The sequence below is a fragment of the Oncorhynchus nerka genome, unplaced genomic scaffold (genome assembly GCF_034236695.1).
Source record: "Oncorhynchus nerka isolate Pitt River unplaced genomic scaffold, Oner_Uvic_2.0 unplaced_scaffold_1074, whole genome shotgun sequence".
NCBI classification, from domain to species: Eukaryota; Metazoa; Chordata; class Actinopteri; order Salmoniformes; family Salmonidae; genus Oncorhynchus; species Oncorhynchus nerka.
Window position 1 is genome coordinate 177,948 of NW_027040237.1, and position 23,175 is coordinate 201,122.

Consider the following 23,175-nt stretch of genomic DNA (forward strand, 5'->3'; position numbering starts at 1 on the left):
CCATTAAACCTACGGTAAATACATCCATTAAACCTACGGTAAATACATCCATTAAACCTACGGTAAATACATCCATTAAACCTACGGTAAATACATCCATTAAACCTACGGTAAATACATCCATTAAACCTACGGTAAATACATCCATTAAACCTACGGTAAAAATCCATTAAACCTACGGTAAATACATCCATTAAACCTACGGTAAATACATCCATTAAACCCACGGTAAATACATCCATTAAACCTACGGTAAATACATCCATTAAACCTACGGTAAATACATCCATTAAAACCTACGGTAAATACATCCATTAAACCTACGGTAAATACATCCATTAAACCTACGGTAAATACATCCATTAAACCTACGGTAAATACATCCATTAAACCTACGGTAAATACATCCATTAAACCTACGGTAAATACATCCATTAAACCTACGGTAAATACATCCATTAAAACCTACGGTAAATACATCCATTAAACCTACGGTAAATACATCCATTAAACCTACGGTAAATACATCCATTAAAACCTACGGTAAATACATCCATAAAAACCTACGGTAAATACATCCATTAAACCTACGGTAAATACATCCATTAAACCTACGGTAAATACATCCATTAAACCTACGGTAAATACATCCATTAAACCTACGGTAAATACATCCATTAAACCTACGGTAAATACATCCATTAAACCTACGGTAAATACATCCATTAAACCTACGGTAAATACATCCATTAAACCTACGGTAAATACATCCATTAAACCTACGGTAAATACATCCATTAAACCTACGGTAAATACATCCATTAAAACCTACGGTAAATACATCCATTAAACCTACGGTAAATACATCCATTAAACCTACGGTAAATACATCCATTAATTGAAACCTACGGTAAATACATCCATTAAACCTACGGTAAATACATCCATTAAAACCTACGGTAAATACATCCATTAAACCTACGGTAAATACATCCATTAAACCTACGGTAAATACATCCATTAAAACCTACGGTAAATACATCCATTAAACCTACGGTAAATACATCCATTAAACCTACGGTAAATACATCCATTGAAACCTACGGTAAATACATCCATTAAACCTACGGTAAATACATCCATTAAACCTACGGTAAATACATCCATTAAACCTACGGTAAATACATCCATTAAAACCTACGGTAAATACATCCATACATCCATTAAAATACATCCATTAAACCTACGGTAAATACATCCATTAAACCTACGGTAAATACATCCATTAAACCTACGGTAAATACATCCATTAAACCTACGGTAAATACATCCATTAAACCTACGGTAAATACATCCATTAAACCTACGGTAAATACATCCATTAAACCTACGGTAAATACATCCATTAAACCTACGGTAAATACATCCATTAAACCTACGGTAAATACATCCATTAAACCTACGGTAAATACATCCATTAAACCTACGGTAAATACATCCATTAAAACCTACGGTAAATACATCCATTAAACCTACGGTAAATACATCCATTAAACCTACGGTAAATACATCCATTAAACCTACGGTAAATACATCCATTAAACCTACGGTAAATACATCCATTAAACCTACGGTAAATACATCCATTAAACCTACGGTAAATACATCCATTAAACCTACGGTAAATACATCCATTAAACCTACGGTAAATACATCCAAAACCTACGGTAAATACATCCATTAAACCTACGGTAAATACATCCATTAAAAACCTACGGTAAATACATCCATTAAACCTACGGTAAATACATCCATTAAACCTACGGTAAATACATCCATTAAACCTACGGTAAATACATCCATTAAACCTACGGTAAATACATCCATTAAACCTACGGTAAATACATCCATTAAACCTACGGTAAATACATCCATTGAAAACCTACGGTAAATACATCCATTAAGTTGAAACCTACGGTAAATACATCCATTAAACCTACGGTAAATACATCCATTAAACCTACGGTAAATACATCCATTAAACCTACGGTAAATACATCCATTAAAACCTACGGTAAATACATCCATTAAGTTGAAACCTACGGTAAATACATCCATTAAAACCTACGGTAAATACATCCATTAAACCTACGGTAAAAATCCATTAAACCTACGGTAAATACATCCATTAAACCTACGGTAAATACATCCATTAAAACCTACGGTAAATACATCCATTAAACCTACGGTAAATACATCCATTAAACCTACGGTAAATACATCCATTACGGTAAATACATCCATTAAGTTGAAACCTACGGTAAATACATCCATTAAAACCTACGGTAAATACATCCATTAAACCTACGGTAAATACATCCATTAAAATAAATACATCCATTAAACCTACGGTAAATACATCCATTAAACCTACGGTAAATACATCCATTAAACCTACGGTAAATACATCCATTAAACCTACGGTAAATACATCCATTAAACCTACGGTAAATACATCCATTAAACCTACGGTAAATACATCCATTAAAACCTACGGTAAATACATCCATTAAACCTACGGTAAATACATCCATTAAAACCTACGGTAAATACATCCATTAAACCTACGGTAAATACATCCATTAAACCTACGGTAAATACATCCATTAAGTTGAAACCTACGGTAAATACATCCATTAAACCTACGGTAAATACATCCATTAAAACTACGGTAAATACATCCATTAAACCTACGGTAAATACATCCATTAAACCTACGGTAAATACATCCATTAAAAACCTACGGTAAATACATCCATTAAACCTACGGTAAATACATCCATTAAACCTACGGTAAATACATCCATTAAAACCTACGGTAAATACACATCCATTAAACCTACGGTAAATACATCCATTAAACCTACGGTAAATACATCCATTAAACCTACGGTAAATACATCCATTAAACCTACGGTAAATACATCCATTAAACCTACGGTAAATACATCCATTAAACCTACGGTAAATACATCCATTAAACCTACGGTAAATACATCCATTAAGTTGAAACCTACGGTAAATACATCCATTAAACCCACGGTAAATACATCCATTGAAACCTACGGTAAATACATCCATTAAAACCTACGGTAAAACATCCATTAAACCTACGGTAAATACATCCATTAAAACCTACGGTAAATACATCCATTAAACCTACGGTAAATACATCCATTAAAACCTACGGTAAATACATCCATTAAACCTACGGTAAATACATCCATTAAACCTACGGTAAATACATCCATTAAACCTACGGTAAATACATCCATTAAACCTACGGTAAATACATCCATTAAACCTACGGTAAATACATCCATTAAACCTACGGTAAATACATCCATTAAACCTACGGTAAATACATCCATTAAACCTACGGTAAATACATCCATTAAAAACCTACGGTAAATACATCCATTAAACCTACGGTAAATACATCCATTAAACCTACGGTAAATACATCCATTAAACCACGGTAAATACATCCATTAAAACCTACGGTAAATACATCCATTAAAAACCTACGGTAAATACATCCATTAAACCTACGGTAAATACATCCATTAAAAACCTACGGTAAATACATCCATTAAACCTACGGTAAATACATCCATTAAACCTACGGTAAATACATCCATTAAACCTACGGTAAATACATCCATTAAAACCTACGGTAAATACATCCATTAAACCTACGGTAAATACATCCATTAAACCTACGGTAAATACATCCATTAAACCTACGGTAAATACATCCATTAAAACCTACGGTAAATACATCCATTAAACCTACGGTAAATACATCCATTAAACCTACGGTAAATACATCCATTAAACCTACGGTAAATACATCCATTAAACCTACGGTAAATACATCCATTAAACCTACGGTAAATACATCCATTAAACCTACGGTAAATACATCCATTAAACCTACGGTAAATACATCCATTAAACCTACGGTAAATACATCCATTAAACCTACGGTAAATACATCCATTAAACCTACGGTAAATACATCCATTAAGTTGAAACCTACGGTAAATACATCCATTAAACCTACAGTAAATACATCCATTAAACCTACGGTAAATACATCCATTAAACCTACGGTAAATACATCCATTAAACCTACGGTAAATACATCCATTAAACCTACGGTAAATACATCCATTAAACCTACGGTAAATACATCCATTAAACCTACGGTAAATACATCCATTAAACCTACGGTAAATACATCCATTAAACCTACGGTAAATACATCCATTAAACCTACGGTAAATACATCCATTAAACCTACGGTAAATACATCCATTAAACCTACGGTAAATACATCCATTAAACCTACGGTAAATACATCCATTAAAACCTACGGTAAATACATCCATTAAACCTACGGTAAATACATCCATTAAACCTACGGTAAATACATCCATTAAACCTACGGTAAATACATCCATTAAATTGAAAACCATTAAACGGTAAATACATCCATTAAACCTACGGTAAATACATCCATTAAACCTACGGTAAAATACATCCATTAAAACCATTAAAACGGTAAATACATCCATTAAGTTGAAACCTACGGTAAATACATCCATTAAACCTACGGTAAATACATCCATTAAACCTACGGTAAATACATCCATTAAACCATTAAATACATCCATTAGTTGAAACCTACGGTAAATACATCCATTAAAACCTACGGTAAATACATCCATTAAACCTACGGTAAATACATCCATTAAACCTACGGTAAATACATCCATTAAACCTACGGTAAATACATCCATTAAACCTACGGTAAATACATCCATTAAACCTACGGTAAATACATCCATTAAACCTACGGTAAATACATCCATTAAACCTACGGTAAATACATCCATTAAACCTACGGTAAATACATCCATTAAACCTACGGTAAATACATCCATTAAACCTACGGTAAATACATCCATTAAACCTACGGTAAATACATCCATTAAACCTACGGTAAATACATCCATTAAACCTACGGTAAATACATCCATTAAACCTACGGTAAATAATCCATTAAACCTACGGTAAATACATCCATTAAAAACCTACGGTAAATACATCCATTAAACCTACGGTAAATACATCCATTAAAAACCTACGGTAAATACATCCATTAAACCTACGGTAAATACATCCATTAAACCTACGGTAAATACATCCATTAAACCTACGGTAAATACATCCATTAAACCTACGGTAAATACATCCATTAAACCTACGGTAAATACATCCATTAAACCTACGGTAAATACATCCATTAAACCTACGGTAAATACATCCATTAAAAACCTACGGTAAATACATCCATTAAAACCTACGGTAAATACATCCATTAAAACCTACGGTAAATACATCCATTAAAACCTACGGTAAATACATCCATTAAACCTACGGTAAATACATCCATTAAAACCTACGGTAAATACATCCATTAAAACCTACGGTAAATACATCCATTAAAAACCTACGGTAAATACATCCATTAAACCTACGGTAAATACATCCATTAAACCTACGGTAAATACATCCATTAAACCTACGGTAAATACATCCATTAAACCTACGGTAAATACATCCATTAAGTTGAAACCTACGGTAAATACATCCATTAAGTTGAAACCTACGGTAAATACATCCATTAAACCTACGGTAAATACATCCATTAAACCTACGGTAAATACATCCATTAAACCTACGGTAAATACATCCATTAAACCTACGGTAAATACATCCATTAAAAATTGAAACCTACGGTAAATACATCCATTAAACCTACGGTAAATACATCCATTAAACCTACGGTAAATACATCCATTAAACCTACGGTAAATACATCCATTAAACCTACGGTAAATACATCCATTAAACCTACGGTAAATACATCCATTAAACCTACGGTAAATACATCCATTAAACCTACGGTAAATACATCCATTAAACCTACGGTAAATACATCCATTAAGTTGAAACCTACGGTAAATACATCCATTAAACCTACGGTAAATACATCCATTAAACCTACGGTAAATACATCCATTAAACCTACGGTAAATACATCCATTAAACCTACGGTAAATACATCCATTAAACCTACGGTAAATACATCCATTAAACCTACGGTAAATACATCCATTAAACCTACGGTAAATACATCCATTAAAACCTACGGTAAATACATCCATTAAACCTACGGTAAATACATCCATTAAACCTACGGTAAAACATCCATTGAAACCACGGTAAATACATCCATTAAACCTACGGTAAATACATCCATTAAACCTACGGTAAATACATCCATTAAACCTACGGTAAATACATCCATTAAACCTACGGTAAATACATCCATTAAACCTACGGTAAATACATCCATTAAACCTACGGTAAATACATCCATTAAGTTGAAACCTACGGTAAATACATCCATTAAACCTACGGTAAATACATCCATTAAGTTGAAACCTACGGTAAATACATCCATTAAACCTACGGTAAATACATCCATTAAACCTACGGTAAATACATCCATTAAACCTACGGTAAATACATCCATTAAGTTGAAACCTACGGTAAATACATCCATTAAACCTACGGTAAATACATCCATTAAAACGGTAAATACATCCATTGAACCTACGGTAAATACATCCATTAAACCTACGGTAAATACATCCATTAAACCTACGGTAAATACATCCATTAAGTTGAAACCTACGGTAAATACATCCATTAAGTTGAAACCTACGGTAAATACATCCATTAAACCTACGGTAAATACATCCATTAAACCTACGGTAAATACATCCATTAAACCTACGGTAAATACATCCATTAAGTTGAAACCTACGGTAAATACATCCATTAAACCTACGGTAAATACATCCATTAAACCTACGGTAAATACATCCATTAAGTTGAAACCTACGGTAAATACATCCATTAAACTGAAACCTACGGTAAATACATCCATTAAACCTACGGTAAATACATCCATTAAACCTACGGTAAATACATCCATTAAACCTACGGTAAATACATCCATTAAACCTACGGTAAATACATCCATTAAACCTACGGTAAATACATCCATTAAACCTACGGTAAATACATCCATTAAACCTACGGTAAATACATCCATTAAACCTACGGTAAATACATCCATTAAGTTGAAACCTACGGTAAATACATCCATTAAACCTACGGTAAATACATCAATTAAACCTACGGTAAATACATCCATTAAACCTACGGTAAATACATCCATTAAAACCTACGGTAAATACATCCATTAAACCTACGGTAAATACATCCATTAAACCTACGGTAAATACATCCATTAAAACCTACGGTAAATACATCCATTAAACCTACGGTAAATACATCCATTAAAACCTACGGTAAATACATCCATTAAAACCTACATCCATTAAACCTACGGTAAATACATCCATTAAACCTACGGTAAATACATCCATTAAGTTGAAACCTACGGTAAATACATCCATTAAACCTACGGTATATATCCATTAACCTGGAGCTAAATGATCCTGATCCTGAAGACCTGTTTATATATGATGTTTAATATTGAACCTGTTTAAATACATCCTAAAGCTGTGATCCATGAAACCTGTTTATAAATACATCCATTAAACAGCTGGGAAATACATCCTGGAAGACCTGTTTAAATACATCCATTAAAACCTGATCCGGTAAATATATATATTAATACCTGGAGCTGTGATCCTTAAACCTGTTTAAATATGATGTTTATATATTGAAACCTGGAGCTTTGATCCTGGAGACCCTGTTTAATATGATGTTTATATATTATATAAGCTGGAGCTGTGATCCTGGAGAGACCTGTTTATATATATGTTTATCCATACAGCTGGAGCTGTGACCTGGAGAGACCTGTTTATATATGATGTTTAATATTATATACAGCTGGAAAATCCTGGAGAGACCTGTTTATATATATATACATTAAACCTGGAGAGACCTGTTTATATATTATATATCCAGATGGAGCTGTGATCCTGGAAGACCTGTTTATATATGATGTTTATATATTATATACAGCTGGAGCTGTGATCCTGGAGAGGCCTGTTTATATATTATATACAGCTGGAGCTGTGATCCTGGAGAGACCTGTTTATATATTATATACAGATGGAGCTGTGATCCTGGAGAGACCTGTTTATATATGATGTTTATATATTATATACAGATGGAGCTGTGATCCTGGAGAGACCTGTTTATATATGATGTTTATATATTATATACAGCTGGAGCTGTGATCCTGGAGAGACCTGTTTATATATGATGTTTATATATTATATATAGATGGAGCTGTGATCCTGGAGAGCCCTGTTTATATATGATGTTTATATATTATCTACAGCTGGAGCTGTGATCCTGGAGAGGCCTGTTTATATATGATGTTTATATATTATATACAGCTGGGGCTGTGATCCTGGAGAGACCTGTTTATATATGATGTTTATATATTATATACAGCTGGAGCTGTGATCCTGGAGAGACCTGTTTATATATTATATACAGCTGGAGCTGTGATCCTGGAGAGGCCTGTTTATATATGATGATTATATATTATATACAGCTGGAGCTGTGATCCTGGAGAGACCTGTTTATATATTATGTTTATATATTATATACAGATGGAGCTGTGGTCCTGGAGAGACCTGTTTATATATTATATACAGCTGGAGCTGTGATCCTGGAGAGCCCTGTTTATATATGATGTTTATATATTATATACAGCTGGAGCTGTGATCCTGGAGAGACCTGTTTATATATGATGTTTATATATTATATACAGATGGAGCTGTGATCCTGGAGAGACCTGTTTATATATTATATACAGCTGGAGCTGTGATCCTGGAGAGACCTGTTTATATATGATGTTTATATATTATATACAGCTGGAGCTGTGATCCTGGAGAGACCTGTTTATATATGATGTTTATATATTATATACAGCTGGAGTTGTGATCCTGGAGAGACCTGTTTATATATGATGTTTATATATTATATACAGCTGGAGCTGTGATCCTGGAGAGACCTGTTTATATATGATGTTTATATAGTATATATAGATGGAGCTGTGATCCTGGAGAGCCCTGTTTATATATGATGTTAATATATTATATACAGATGGAGCTGTGATCCTGGAGAGACCTGTTTATATATTATATACAGCTGGAGTTGTGATCCTGGAGAGACCTGTTTATATATGATGTTTATATATTATATACAGCTGGAGCTGTGATCCTATTTATATATGATGTTTATATATTATATACAGCTGGAGCTGTGATCCTGGAAAGACCTGTTTATATATTATATACAGATGGGGCTGTGATCCTGGAGAGACCTGTTTATATATTATATACAGATGGGGCTGTGATCCTGGAGAGACCTGTTTATATATTATATACAGCTGGAGCTGTGATCCTGGAGAGACCTGTTTATATATGATGTTTATATATTATATACAGATGGAGCTGTGATCCTGGAGAGACCTGTTTATATATTATATGTTGATCCTGGAGAGACCTGTTTATATATTATATACAGATGGAGCTGTGATCCTGGAGAGACCTGTTTATATATTATATACAGCTGGAGCTGTGATCCTGGAGAGACCTGTTTATATATTATATACAGCTGGAGCTGTGATCCTGGAGAGACCTGTTTATATATTATATACAGATGGAGCTGTGATCCTGGAGAGACCTGTTTATATATTATATACAGCTGGAGCTGTGATCCTGGAGAGCCCTGTTAATATATGATGTTTATATATTATATACAGCTGGAGTTGTGATCCTGGAGAGCCCTGTTTATATATGATGTTTATATATTATATACAGCTGGAGCTGTGATCCTGGAGAGACCTGTTTATATATGATGTTTATATATTATATACAGATGGAGCTGTGATCCTGGAGAGACCTGTTTATATATGATGTTTATATATTATATACAGCTGGAGCTGTGATCCTGGAGAGACCTGTTTATATATTATATACAGCTGGAGCTGTGATCCTGGAGAGACCTGTTTATATATTATATACAGATGGAGCTGTGATCCTGGAGAGACCTGTTTATATATGATGTTTATATATTATATACAGCTGGAGCTGTGATCCTGGAGAGACCTGTTTATATATGTTTATATATTATATACAGCTGGATGAGACCTGTTTATATATTATATACAGCTGGAGCTGTGATCCTGGAGAGACCTGTTTATATATGATGTTTATATATTATATACAGCTGGAGCTGTGATCCTGGAGAGACCTGTTTATATATGATGTTTATATATTATATACAGCTGGAGCTGTGATCCTGGAGAGACCTGTTTATATATGATGTTTATATATTATATACAGATGGAGCTGTGATCCTGGAGAGACCTGTTTATATATGATGTTTATATATTATATACAGCTGGGAGCTGTGATCCTGGAGAGACCTGTTTATATATGATGTTTATATATTATATACAGCTGGAGCTGTGATCCTGGAGAGACCTGTTTATATATGATGTTTATATATTATATACAGCTGGAGCTGTGATCCTGGAGAGACCTGTTTATATATTATATACAGCTGGAGCTGTGATCCTGGAGAGACCTGTTTATATATGATGTTTATATATTATATACAGCTGGAGCTGTGATCCTGGAGAGACCTGTTTATATATATATGCTGGAGCTGTGATCCTGGAGAGACCTGTTTATATATGATATATACAGCTGGAGCTGTGATCCTGGAGAGACCTGTTTATAGATGATGTTTATATATTATATACAGCTGGAGCTGTGATCCTGGAGAGACCTGTTTATATGTGATGTTTATATATTATATACAGCTGGAGCTGTGATCCTGGAGAGACCTGTTTATATATGATGTTTATATATTATATACAGCTGGAGCTGTGATCCTGGAGAGACCTGTTTATATATGATGTTTATATATTATATACAGCTGGAGCTGTGATCCTGGAGAGACCTGTTTATATATTATATACAGCTGGAGCTGTGATCCTGGAGAGACCTGTTTATATATGATGTTTATATATTATATACAGATGGAGCTGTGATCCTGGAGAGACCTGTTTATATATTATCTACAGCTGGAGCTGTGATCCTGGAGAGACCTGTTTATATATTATATACAGCTGGAGCTGTGATCCTGGAGAGACCTGTTTATATATGATGTTTATATATTATATACAGCTGGAGCTGTGATCCTGGAGAGACCTGTTTATATATGATGTTTATATATTATATACAGCTGGAGCTGTGATCCTGGAGAGACCTGTTTATATATTATATACAGCTGGAGCTGTGATCCTGGAGAGACCTGTTTATATATTATATACAGCTGGAGCTGTGATCCTGGAGAGACCTGTTTATATATTATATACAGCTGGATGATCCTGATGTTTATATATTATATACAGCTGGAGCTGTGATCCTGGAGAGACCTGTTTATATATGATGTTTATATATTATATACAGCTGGAGCTGTGATCCTGGCGAGACCTGTTTATATATTATATACAGCTGGAGCTGTGATCCTGGAGAGACCTGTTTATATATTAAATACAGCTGGAGCTGTGATCCTGGAGAGCCCTGTTTATAGATGATGTTTATATATTATATACAGCTGGAGCTGTGATCCTGGAGAGACCTGTTTATAGATGATGTTTATATATGATATACAGCTGGAGCTGTGATCCTGGAGAGCCCTGTTTATAGATGATGTTTATATATTATATACAGCTGGAGCTGTGATCCTGGAGAGACCTGTATATATATTATATGCAGCTGGAGCTGTGATCCTGGAGAGACCTGTTTATATATGATGTTTATATATTATATACAGATGGAGCTGTGATCCTGGAGAGACCTGTTTATATATTATCTACAGCTGGAGCTGTGATCCTGGAGAGACCTGTTTATATATTATATACAGCTGGAGCTGTGATCCTGGAGAGACCTGTTGATGTTTATATATTATATACAGCTGGAGCTGTGATCCTGGAGAGACCTGATGTTTATATATGATGTTTTATATACAGCTGGAGCTGTGATCCTGGAGAGACCTGTTTATATATGATGTTTATATATTATATACAGCTGGAGCTGTGATCCTGGAGAGACCTGTTTATATATTATATACAGCTGGAGCTGTGATCCTGGAGAGACCTGTTTATATATGATGTTTATATATTATATACAGCTGGAGCTGTGATCCTGGAGAGACCTGTTTATATATGATGTTTATATATTATATACAGCTGGAGCTGTGATCCTGGAGAGACCTGTTTATATATTATATACAGCTGGAGCTGTGATCCTGGAGAGACCTGTTTATATATGATGTTTATATATTATATACAGCTGGAGCTGTGATCCTGGAGAGACCTGTTTATATATGATGTTTATATATTATATACAGCTGGAGCTGTGATCCTGGAGAGACCTGTTTATATATTATATACAGCTGGAGCTGTGATCCTGGAGAGACCTGTTTATATACATGAGCTGTGATCCTGGAGAGACCTGTTTATATATTATATACAGCTGGAGCTGTGATCCTGGAGAGACCTGTTTATATATGATGTTTATATATTATATACAGCTGGAGCTGTGATCCTGGAGAGACCTGTTTATATATGATGTTTTATATTATATACAGCTGGAGCTGTGATCCTGGAGAGACCTGTTTTATATTGATGTTTATATATTATATACAGCTGGAGCTGTGATCCTGGAGAGACCTGTTTATATATGATGTTTATATATTATATACAGCTGGAGCTGTGATCCTGGAGAGACCTGTTTATATATGATGTTTATATATTATACAGATGGAGCTGTGATCCTGGAGAGACCTGTTTATATATTATATACAGCTGGAGCTGTGATCCTGGAGAGACCTGTTTATTATGATGTTTATATATTATATACAGCTGGAGCTGTGATCCTGGAGAGACCTGTTTATATATTTTATATATGATGTTTATATATTATATACAGCTGGAGCTGTGATCCTGGAGAGACCTGTTTATATATGATGTTTATATATTATATACAGCTGGAGCTGTGATCCTGGAGAGACCTGTTTATATATGATGTTTATATATTATATACAGCTGGAGCTGTGATCCTGGAGAGACCTGTTTATATATTATATACAGCTGGAGCTGTGATCCTGGAGAGACCTGTTTATATATTATATACATGGAGTTTATATATTATATGTGATCCTGGAGAGACCTGTTTATATATTATATACAGCTGGAGCTGTGATCCTGGAGAGACCTGTTTATATGATCCTGATGTTTATATATTATATACAGCTGGAGCTGTGATCCTGGAGAGACCTGTTTATATATGATGTTTATATATTATATACAGCTGGAGCTGTGATCCTGGAGAGACCTGTTTATATATGATGTTTATATATATATACAGCTGGAGCTGTGATCCTGGAGAGACCTGTTTATATATGATGTTTATATATTATATACAGATGGAGCTGTGATCCTGGAGAGACCTGTTTATATATGATGTTTATATATTATATACAGATGGAGCTGTGATCCTGGAGAGACCTGTTTATATATTATACAGCTGGAGCTGGAGAGACCTGTTTATATATTATATACAGCTGGAGCTGTGATCCTGGAGAGACCTGTTGATATATGATGTTTATATATTATATACAGCTGGAGCTGTGATCCTGGAGGGACCTGTTTATATATGATGTTTATATATTATATACAGATGGAGCTGTGATCCTGGAGAGACCTGTTTATATATTATATACAGCTGGAGCTGTGATCCTGGAGAGACCTGTTTATATATTATATACAGCTGGAGCTGTGATCCTGGAGAGACCTGTTTATATATGATGTTTATATATTATATACAGCTGGAGCTGTGATCCTGGAGAGACCTGTTTATATATGATGTTTATATATTATATACAGCTGGAGCTGTGATCCTGGAGAGCCCTGTTTATATATGATGTTTATATATTATATACAGCTGGAGCTGTGATCCTGGAGAGACCTGTTTATATATGATGTTTATATATTATATACAGCTGGAGCTGTGATCCTGGAGAGACCTGTTTATATATTATATACAGCTGGAGCTGTGATCCTGGAGAGCCCTGTTTATATATGATGTTTATATATTATATACAGCTGGAGCTGTGATCCTGGAGAGACCTGTTTATATATTATATACAGCTGGAGCTGTGATCCTGGAGAGACCTGTTTATATATGATGTTTATATATTATATACAGCTGGAGCTGTGATCCTGGAGAGACCTGTTTATATATGATGTTTATATATTATATACAGACCTGGAGCTGTGATCCTGGAGAGACCTGTTTATATATGATGTTTATATATTATATACAGCTGGAGCTGTGATCCTGGAGAGACCTGTTTATATATGATGTTTATATATTATATACAGCTGGAGCTGTGATCCTGGAGAGACCTGTTTATATATGATGTTTATATATTATATACAGATGGAGCTGTGATCCTGGAGAGACCTGTTTATATATGATGTTTATATATTATATACAGCTGGAGCTGTGATCCTGGAGAGACCTGTTTATATATTATATACAGCTGGAGCTGTGATCCTGGAGAGACCTGTTTATATATTATATACAGCTGGAGCTGTGATCCTGGAGAGACCTGTTTATATATTATATACAGCTGGAGCTGTGATCCTGGAGAGACCTGTTTATATATGATGTTTATATATTATATACAGCTGGAGCTGTGATCCTGGAGAGACCTGTTTATATATGATGTTTATATATTATATACAGCTGGAGCTGTGATCCTGGAGAGACCTGTTTATATATGATGTTTATATATTATATACAGCTGGAGCTGTGATCCTGGAGAGACCTGTTTATATATTATATACAGCTGGAGCTGTGATCCTGGAGAGACCTGTTTATATATTATATACAGCTGGAGCTGTGATCCTGGAGAGCCCTGTTTATATATGATGTTTATATATTATATACAGATGGAGCTGTGATCCTGGAGAGACCTGTTTATATATTATCTACAGCTGGAGCTGTGATCCTGGAGAGACCTGTTTATATATTATATACAGCTGGAGCTGTGATCCTGGAGAGACCTGTTTATATATTATATACAGATGGAGCTGTGATCCTGGAGAGACCTGTTTATATATTATATACAGCTGGAGCTGTGATCCTGGAGAGACCTGTTTATATATGATGTTTATATATTATATACAGCTGGAGCAGTGATCCTGGAGAGACCTGTTTATATATGATGTTTATATATTATATACAGATGGAGCTGTGATCCTGGAGAGCCCTGTTTATATATGATGTTTATATATTATCTACAGATGGAGCTGTGATCCTGGAGAGACCTGTTTATATATTATATACAGCTGGAGCTGTGACCCTGGAGAGACCTGTTTATATATTATATACAGCTGGAGCTGTGATCCTGGAGAGACCTGTTTATATATTATATACAGATGGGGCTGTGATCCTGGAGAGACCTGTTTATATATGATGTTTATATATTATATACAGCTGGGGCTGTGATCCTGAAGAGACCTGTTTATATATGATGTTTATATATTATATACAGCTGGAGCTGTGATCCTGGAGAGACCTGTTTATATATGATGTTTATATATTATATACAGCTGGAGCTGTGATCCTGGAGAGACCTGTTTATATATTATATACAGCTGGAGCTGTGATCCTGGAGAGACCTGTTTATATATTATATACAGCTGGAGCTGTGATCCTGGAGAGACCTGTTTATATATTATATACAGATGGAGCTGTGATCCTGGAGAGACCTGTTTATATATGATGTTTATATATTATATACAGATGGGGCTGTGATCCTGGAGAGCCCTGTTTATATATGATGTTTATATATTATATACAGATGGGGCTGTGATCCTGGAGAGCCCTGTTTATATATGATGTTAATATATTATATACAGATGGGGCTGTGATCCTGGAGAGCCCTGTTTATATATGATGTTAATATATTATATACAGATGGAGCTGTGATCCTGGAGAGACCTGTTTATATATGATGTTTATATATTATACACAACTGGAGCTGTGATCCTGGAGAGCCCTGTTTATATATGATGTTTATATATTATATACAGATGGGGCTGTGATCCTGGAGGGCCCTGTTTATATATGATGTTAATATATTATATACAGCTGGAGCTGTGATCCTGGAGAGCCCTGTTTATATATTATATACAGCTGGAGCTGTGATCCTGGAGAGCCCTGTTTATATATGATGTTTATATATTATATACAGCTGGAGCTGTGATCCTGGAGAGACCTGTTTATATATTATATACAGATGGAGCTGTGATCCTGGAGAGACCTGTTTATATATGATGTTTATATATGATATACAGCTGGAGCTGTGATCCTGGAGAGACCTGTTTATATATTATATACAGCTGGAGCTGTGATCCTGGAGAGACCTGTTTATATATTATATACAGCTGGAGCTGTGATCCTGGAGAGACCTGTTTATATATTATATACAGCTGGAGCTGTGATCCTGGAGAGACCTGTTTATATATGATGTTTATATATTATATACAGATGGAGCTGTGATCCTGGAGAGTCCTGTTTATATATGATGTTTATATATTATATACAGCTGGAGCTGTGATCCTGGAGAGACCTGTTTATATATGATGTTTATATATTATATACAGCTGGAGCTGTGATCCTGGAGAGACCTGTTTATATATTATCTACAGCTGGAGCTGTGATCCTGGAGAGACCTGTTTATATATGATGTTTATATATTATATACAGCTGGAGCTGTGATCCTGGAGAGACCTGTTTATATATGATGTTTATATATTATATACAGATGGAGCTGTGATCCTGGAGAGACCTGTTTATATATGATGTTTATATATTATATACAGCTGGAGCTGTGATCCTGGAGAGACCTGTTTATATATGATGTTTATATATTATATACAGCTGGAGCTGTGATCCTGGAGAGACCTGTTTATATATTATATACAGCTGGAGCTGTGATCCTGGAGAGACCTGTTTATATATGATGTTTATATATTATATACAGATGGAGCTGTGATCCTGGAGAGACCTGTTTATATATGATGTTTATATATTATATACAGCTGGAGCTGTGATCCTGGAAAGCCCTGTTTATATATGATGTTTATATATTATATACAGCTGGAGCTGTGATCCTGGAGAGCCCTGCCTTCCTGTGACTGAGGGAGATTCTGTGACTCCGATGCAGATATCAGGAACTCCCTCAAACCTCACAGCCGATTTCTACAAAGATGGATCCCTCGTCAGGACTGAGACTACGGGAGAGATGACCATTCCTGCAGTATCCAGGTCAGACGAAGGACTCTACAAGTGTTCCAACTCTGAAGGAGAATCATCGGAGAGACGGATGACTCTGACAGGTGTGAATTAAATCCCTCTTTGTACCATTAAGCTGAAACCTACGGTAAATACATCCATTAAGCTGAAGCCTACGGTAAATACATCCATTAAACCTACGGTAAATACATCCATTAAGCACCTACGGTAAATACATCCATTAAACCTACGGTAAATACATCCATTAAACCTACGGTAAATACATCCATGAAACCTACGGTAAATATTTCCATTAAACCTACGGTAAATACATCCATTTGAAACCTACGGTAAATACATCCATTAAACCTACGGTAAATACATCCATTAAACCTACGGTAAATACATCCATTAAACCTACGGTAAATACATCCATTAAGCCTACGGTAAATACATCCATTAAACCTACGGTAAATACATCCATTAAACCTACGGTAAATACATCCATTAAACCTACGGTAAATACATCCATTAAACCTACGGTAAATACATCCATTAAGTTGAAACCTACGGTAAATACATCCATTAAACCTACGGTAAATACATCCATTAAACCTACGGTAAATACATCCATTAAACCTACGGTAAATACATCCATTAAACCTACGGTAAATACATCCATTAAGTTGAAACCTACGGTAAATACATCCATTAAGTTGAAACCTACGGTAAATACATCCATTAAACCTACGGTAAATACATCCATTAAACCTACGGTAAATACATCCATTAAACCTACGGTAAATACATCCATTAAACCTACGGTAAATACATCCATTAAACCTACGGTAAATACATCCATTAAACCTACGGTAAATACATCCATTAAACCTACGGTAAATACATCCATTAAACCTACGGTAAACACATCCATTAAGCTGAAACCTACGGTAAATACATCCATTAAACCTACGGTAAATACATCCATTAAACCTACGGTAAATACATCCATTAAACCTACGGTAAATACATCCATTAAGTTGAAGCCTACGGTAAATACATCCATTAAACCTACGGTAAATACATCCATTAAACCTACGGTAAATACATCCATTACACCTACGGTATATACATCCATTAAACCTACGGTAAATACATCCATTAAACCTACGGTAAATACATCCATTAAGATGAAACCTACGGTAAATACATCCATTAAACCTACGGTAAATACATCCATTAAACCTACGGTAAATATATCCATTAAACCTACGGTAAATACATCCATTAAACCTACGGTAAATACATCCATTAAACCTACGGTAAATACATCCATTAAACCTACGGTAAATACATCCATTAAACCTACGGTAAATACATCCATTAAACCTACGGTAAATACATTCATTAAACCTACGGTAAATACATCCATTAAACCTACGGTAAATACATCCATTAAACCTACGGTAAATACATCCATTAAACCTACGGTAAATACATCCATTAAACCTACGGTAAATACATCCATTAAACCTACGGTAAATACATCCATTAAACCTACGGTAAATACATCCATTAAACCTACGGTAAATACATCCATTAAACCTACGGTAAATACATCCATTAAGCTGAAACCTACGGTAAATACATCCATTAAACCTACGGTAAATACATCCATTAAACCTACGGTAAATACATCCATTAAACCTACGGTAAATACATCCATTAAACCTACGGTAAATACATCCATTAAACCTACGGTAAATACGTAAATACATCCATTAAACCTACGGTAAATACATCCATTAAACCTACGGTAAATACATCCATTAAACCTACGGTAAACACATCCATTAAGTTGAAACCTACGGTAAATATATCCATTAAACCCTACGGTAAATACATCCATTAAACCTACGGTAAATACATCCATTAAACCTACGGTAAATACATCCATTAAAAACCTACGGTAAATACATCCATTAAACCCACGGTAAATACATCCATTAAACCTACGGTAAATACATCCATTAAACCTACGGTAAATATATCCATTAAACCTACGGTAAATACATCCATTAAACCTACGGTAAATACATCCATTAAACCTACGGTAAATACATCCATTAAACCTACGGTAAATACATCCATTAAACCTACGGTAAATACATCCATTAAGTTGAAACCTACGGTAAATACATCCATTAAGTTGAAGCCTACGGTAAATACATTTATTAAACCTACGGTAAATACATCCATTAAACCTACGGTAAATACATCCATTAAACCTACGGTAAATACATCCATTAAACCTACGGTAAATACATCCATTAAACCTACGGTAAATACATCCATTAAACCTACGGTAAATACATCCATTAAACCTACGGTAAATACATCCATTAAACCTACGGTAAATACATCCATTAAGTTGAAACCTACGGTAAATACATCCATTAAGTTGAAGCCTACGGTAAATACATCCATTAAACCTACGGTAAATACATCCATTAAACCTACGGTAAATACATCCATTAAACCTACGGTAAATACATCCATTAAGCCTACGGTAAATACATCCATTAAACCTCGGTAAATACATCCATTAAACCTACGGTAAATACATCCATTAAACCTACGGTAAATACATCCATTAAACCTACGGTAAATACATCCATTAAAGTAAATACATCCATTAAACCTACGGTAAATACATCCATTAAACCTACGGTAAATACATCCATTAAACCTACGGTAAATACATCCATTAAACCTACGGTAAATACATCCATTAAACCTACGGTAAAAACATCCATGAAACCTACGGTAAATACATCCATTAAACCTACGGTAAATACATCCATTAAACCTACGGTAAATACATCCATTAAACCTACGGTAAATACATCCATTAAACCTACGGTAAATACATCCATTAAACCTACGGTAAATACATCCATTAAGCTGAAACCTACGGTAAATACATCCATTAAACCTACGGTAAATACATCCATTAAACCTACGGTAAATACATCCATTAAACCTACGGTAAATACATCCATTAAACCTACGGTAAATACATCCATTAAACCTACGGTAAATACATCCATTAAGTTGAAACCTACGGTAAATACATCCATTAAGTTGAAACCTACGGTAAATACATCCATTAAACCTACGGTAAATACATCCATTAAGTTGAAACCTACGGTAAATACATCCATTAAACCTACGGTAAATACATCCATTAAACCTACGGTAAATACATCCATTAAGTTGAAACCTACGGTAAATACATCCATTAAACCTACGGTAAATACATCCATTAAACCTACGATAAATACATCCATTAAACCTACGGTAAATACATCCATTAAACCTATGGTAAATACATCCATTAAGTTGAAACCTACGGTAAATACATCCATTAAGTTGAAACCTACGGTAAATACATCCATTAAGTTGAAACCTATGGTAAATACATCCATTAAGTTGAAACCTACGGTAAATACATCCATTAAGTTGAAACCTACGGTAAATACATCCATTAAACCTATGGGTAAATACATCCATTAAAACCTACGATAAATACATCCATTAAACCTACGGTAAATACATCCATTAAACCTACGGTAAATACATCCATTAAACCTACGGTAAATACATCCATTAAACCTACGGTAAATACATCCATTAAACCTACGGTAAATACATCCATTAAACCTACGGTAAATACATCCATTAAACCTACGGTAAATACATCCATTAAACCTACGGTAAACACATCCATTAAGCTGAAACCTACGGTAAATACATCCATTAAACCTGAAACCTACGGTAAATACATCCATTAAACCTACGGTAAATACATCCATTAAACCTACGGTAAATACATCCATTAAACCTACGGTAAATACATCCATTAAACCTACGGTAAATACATCCATTAAACCTACGGTAAATACATCCATTAAACCTACGGTAAATACATCCATTAAACCTACGGTAAATACATCCATTAAAACCTCACGGTAAATACATCCATTAAACCTACGGTAAATACATCCATTAAACCTACGGTAAATACATCCATTAAACCTACGGTAAATACATCCATTAAACCCACGGTAAATACATCCCATTAAACCTACGGTAAATACATCCATTAAACCTACGGTAAATACATCCATTAAACCTACGGTAAATACATCCATTAAACCTACGGTAAATACATCCATTAAACCTACGCAAAAATACATCCATTAAACCCACGGTAAATACATCCATTAAACCTACGGTAAATACATCCATTAAACCTACGGTAAATACATCCATTAAACCTACGGTAAATACATCCATTAAACCTACGGTAAATACATCCATTAAACCTACGGTAAATACATCCATTAAACCTACGGTAAAAATACATCCATTAAACCTACGGTAAATATATCCATTAAACCTACGGTAAATACATCCATTAAACCTACGGTAAATACATCCATTAAACCTACGGTAAATACATCCATTAAGTTGAAACCTACGGTAAATACATCCATTAAAACCTACGGTAAATACATCCATTAAGCTGAAACCTACGGTAAATACATCCATTAAACCTACGGTAAATACATCCATTAAACCCACGGTAAATACATCCATTGAAACCTACGGTAAATACATCCATTAAACCTACGGTAAATACATCCATTAAACCTACGGTAAATACATCCATTAAACCTATGGTAAATACATCCATTAAACCTACGGTAAATACATCCATTAAACCTACGGTAAATACATCCATTAAACCTACGGTAAATACATCCATTAAACCTACGGTAAATACATCCATTAAACCCTACGGTAAATACATCCATTAAACCACGGTAAATACATCCAATTAAACCACGATAAATACATCCATTAAACCTACGGTAAATACATCCATTAAACCTACGGTAAATACATCCATTAAACCTACGGTAAATACATCCATTAAACCTACGGTAAACACATCCATTAAGCTGAAACCTACCGTAAATACATCCATTAAACCTACGGTAAATACATCCATTAAACCTACGGTAAATACATCCATTAAACCTACGGTAAATACATCCATTAAACCTACGGTAAATATATCCATTAAACCTACGGTAAATATATCCATTAAACCTACGGTAAATATATCCATTAAACCTACGGTAAATACATCCATTAAACCTACGGTAAATACATCCAATAAACCTACGGTAAATACATCCATTAAGCCTACGGTAAATACATCCATTAAACCTACGGTAAATACATCCATTAAACCTACGGTAAATACATCCATTAAACCTACGGTAAACACATCCATTAAGTTGAAACCTACGGTAAATATATCCATTAAACCTACGGTAAATACATCCATTAAACCTACGGTAAATACATCCATTAAACCTACGGTAAATACATCCATTAAACCTACGGTAAATACATCCATTAAACCTACGGTAAATACATCCATTAAACCTACGGTAAATACATCCATTAAACCTACGGTAAATACATCCATTAAACCTACGGTAAATACATCCATTAAACCTACGGTAAATACATC

The 23,175-nt window shown here is 34.6% G+C and overlaps 1 protein-coding gene across 1 annotated transcript in view; it reads left to right on the forward strand.

Moving 5' to 3' along the window:
- Nucleotides 1–17,491, forward strand: part of LOC135570145 (Fc receptor-like protein 5) — a 42,594-nt gene extending 25,103 nt beyond the window's left edge. Inside the window, exon 4 of the mRNA XM_065016222.1 lies at nucleotides 17,433–17,491. Coding sequence (XP_064872294.1) covers nucleotides 17,433–17,470 — 38 coding nt within the window. The 3' untranslated portion in view covers nucleotides 17,471–17,491. The remainder of the gene's footprint in view (nucleotides 1–17,432) is intronic.
- The last annotated feature ends 5,684 nt before the right edge of the window (nucleotides 17,492–23,175 follow it).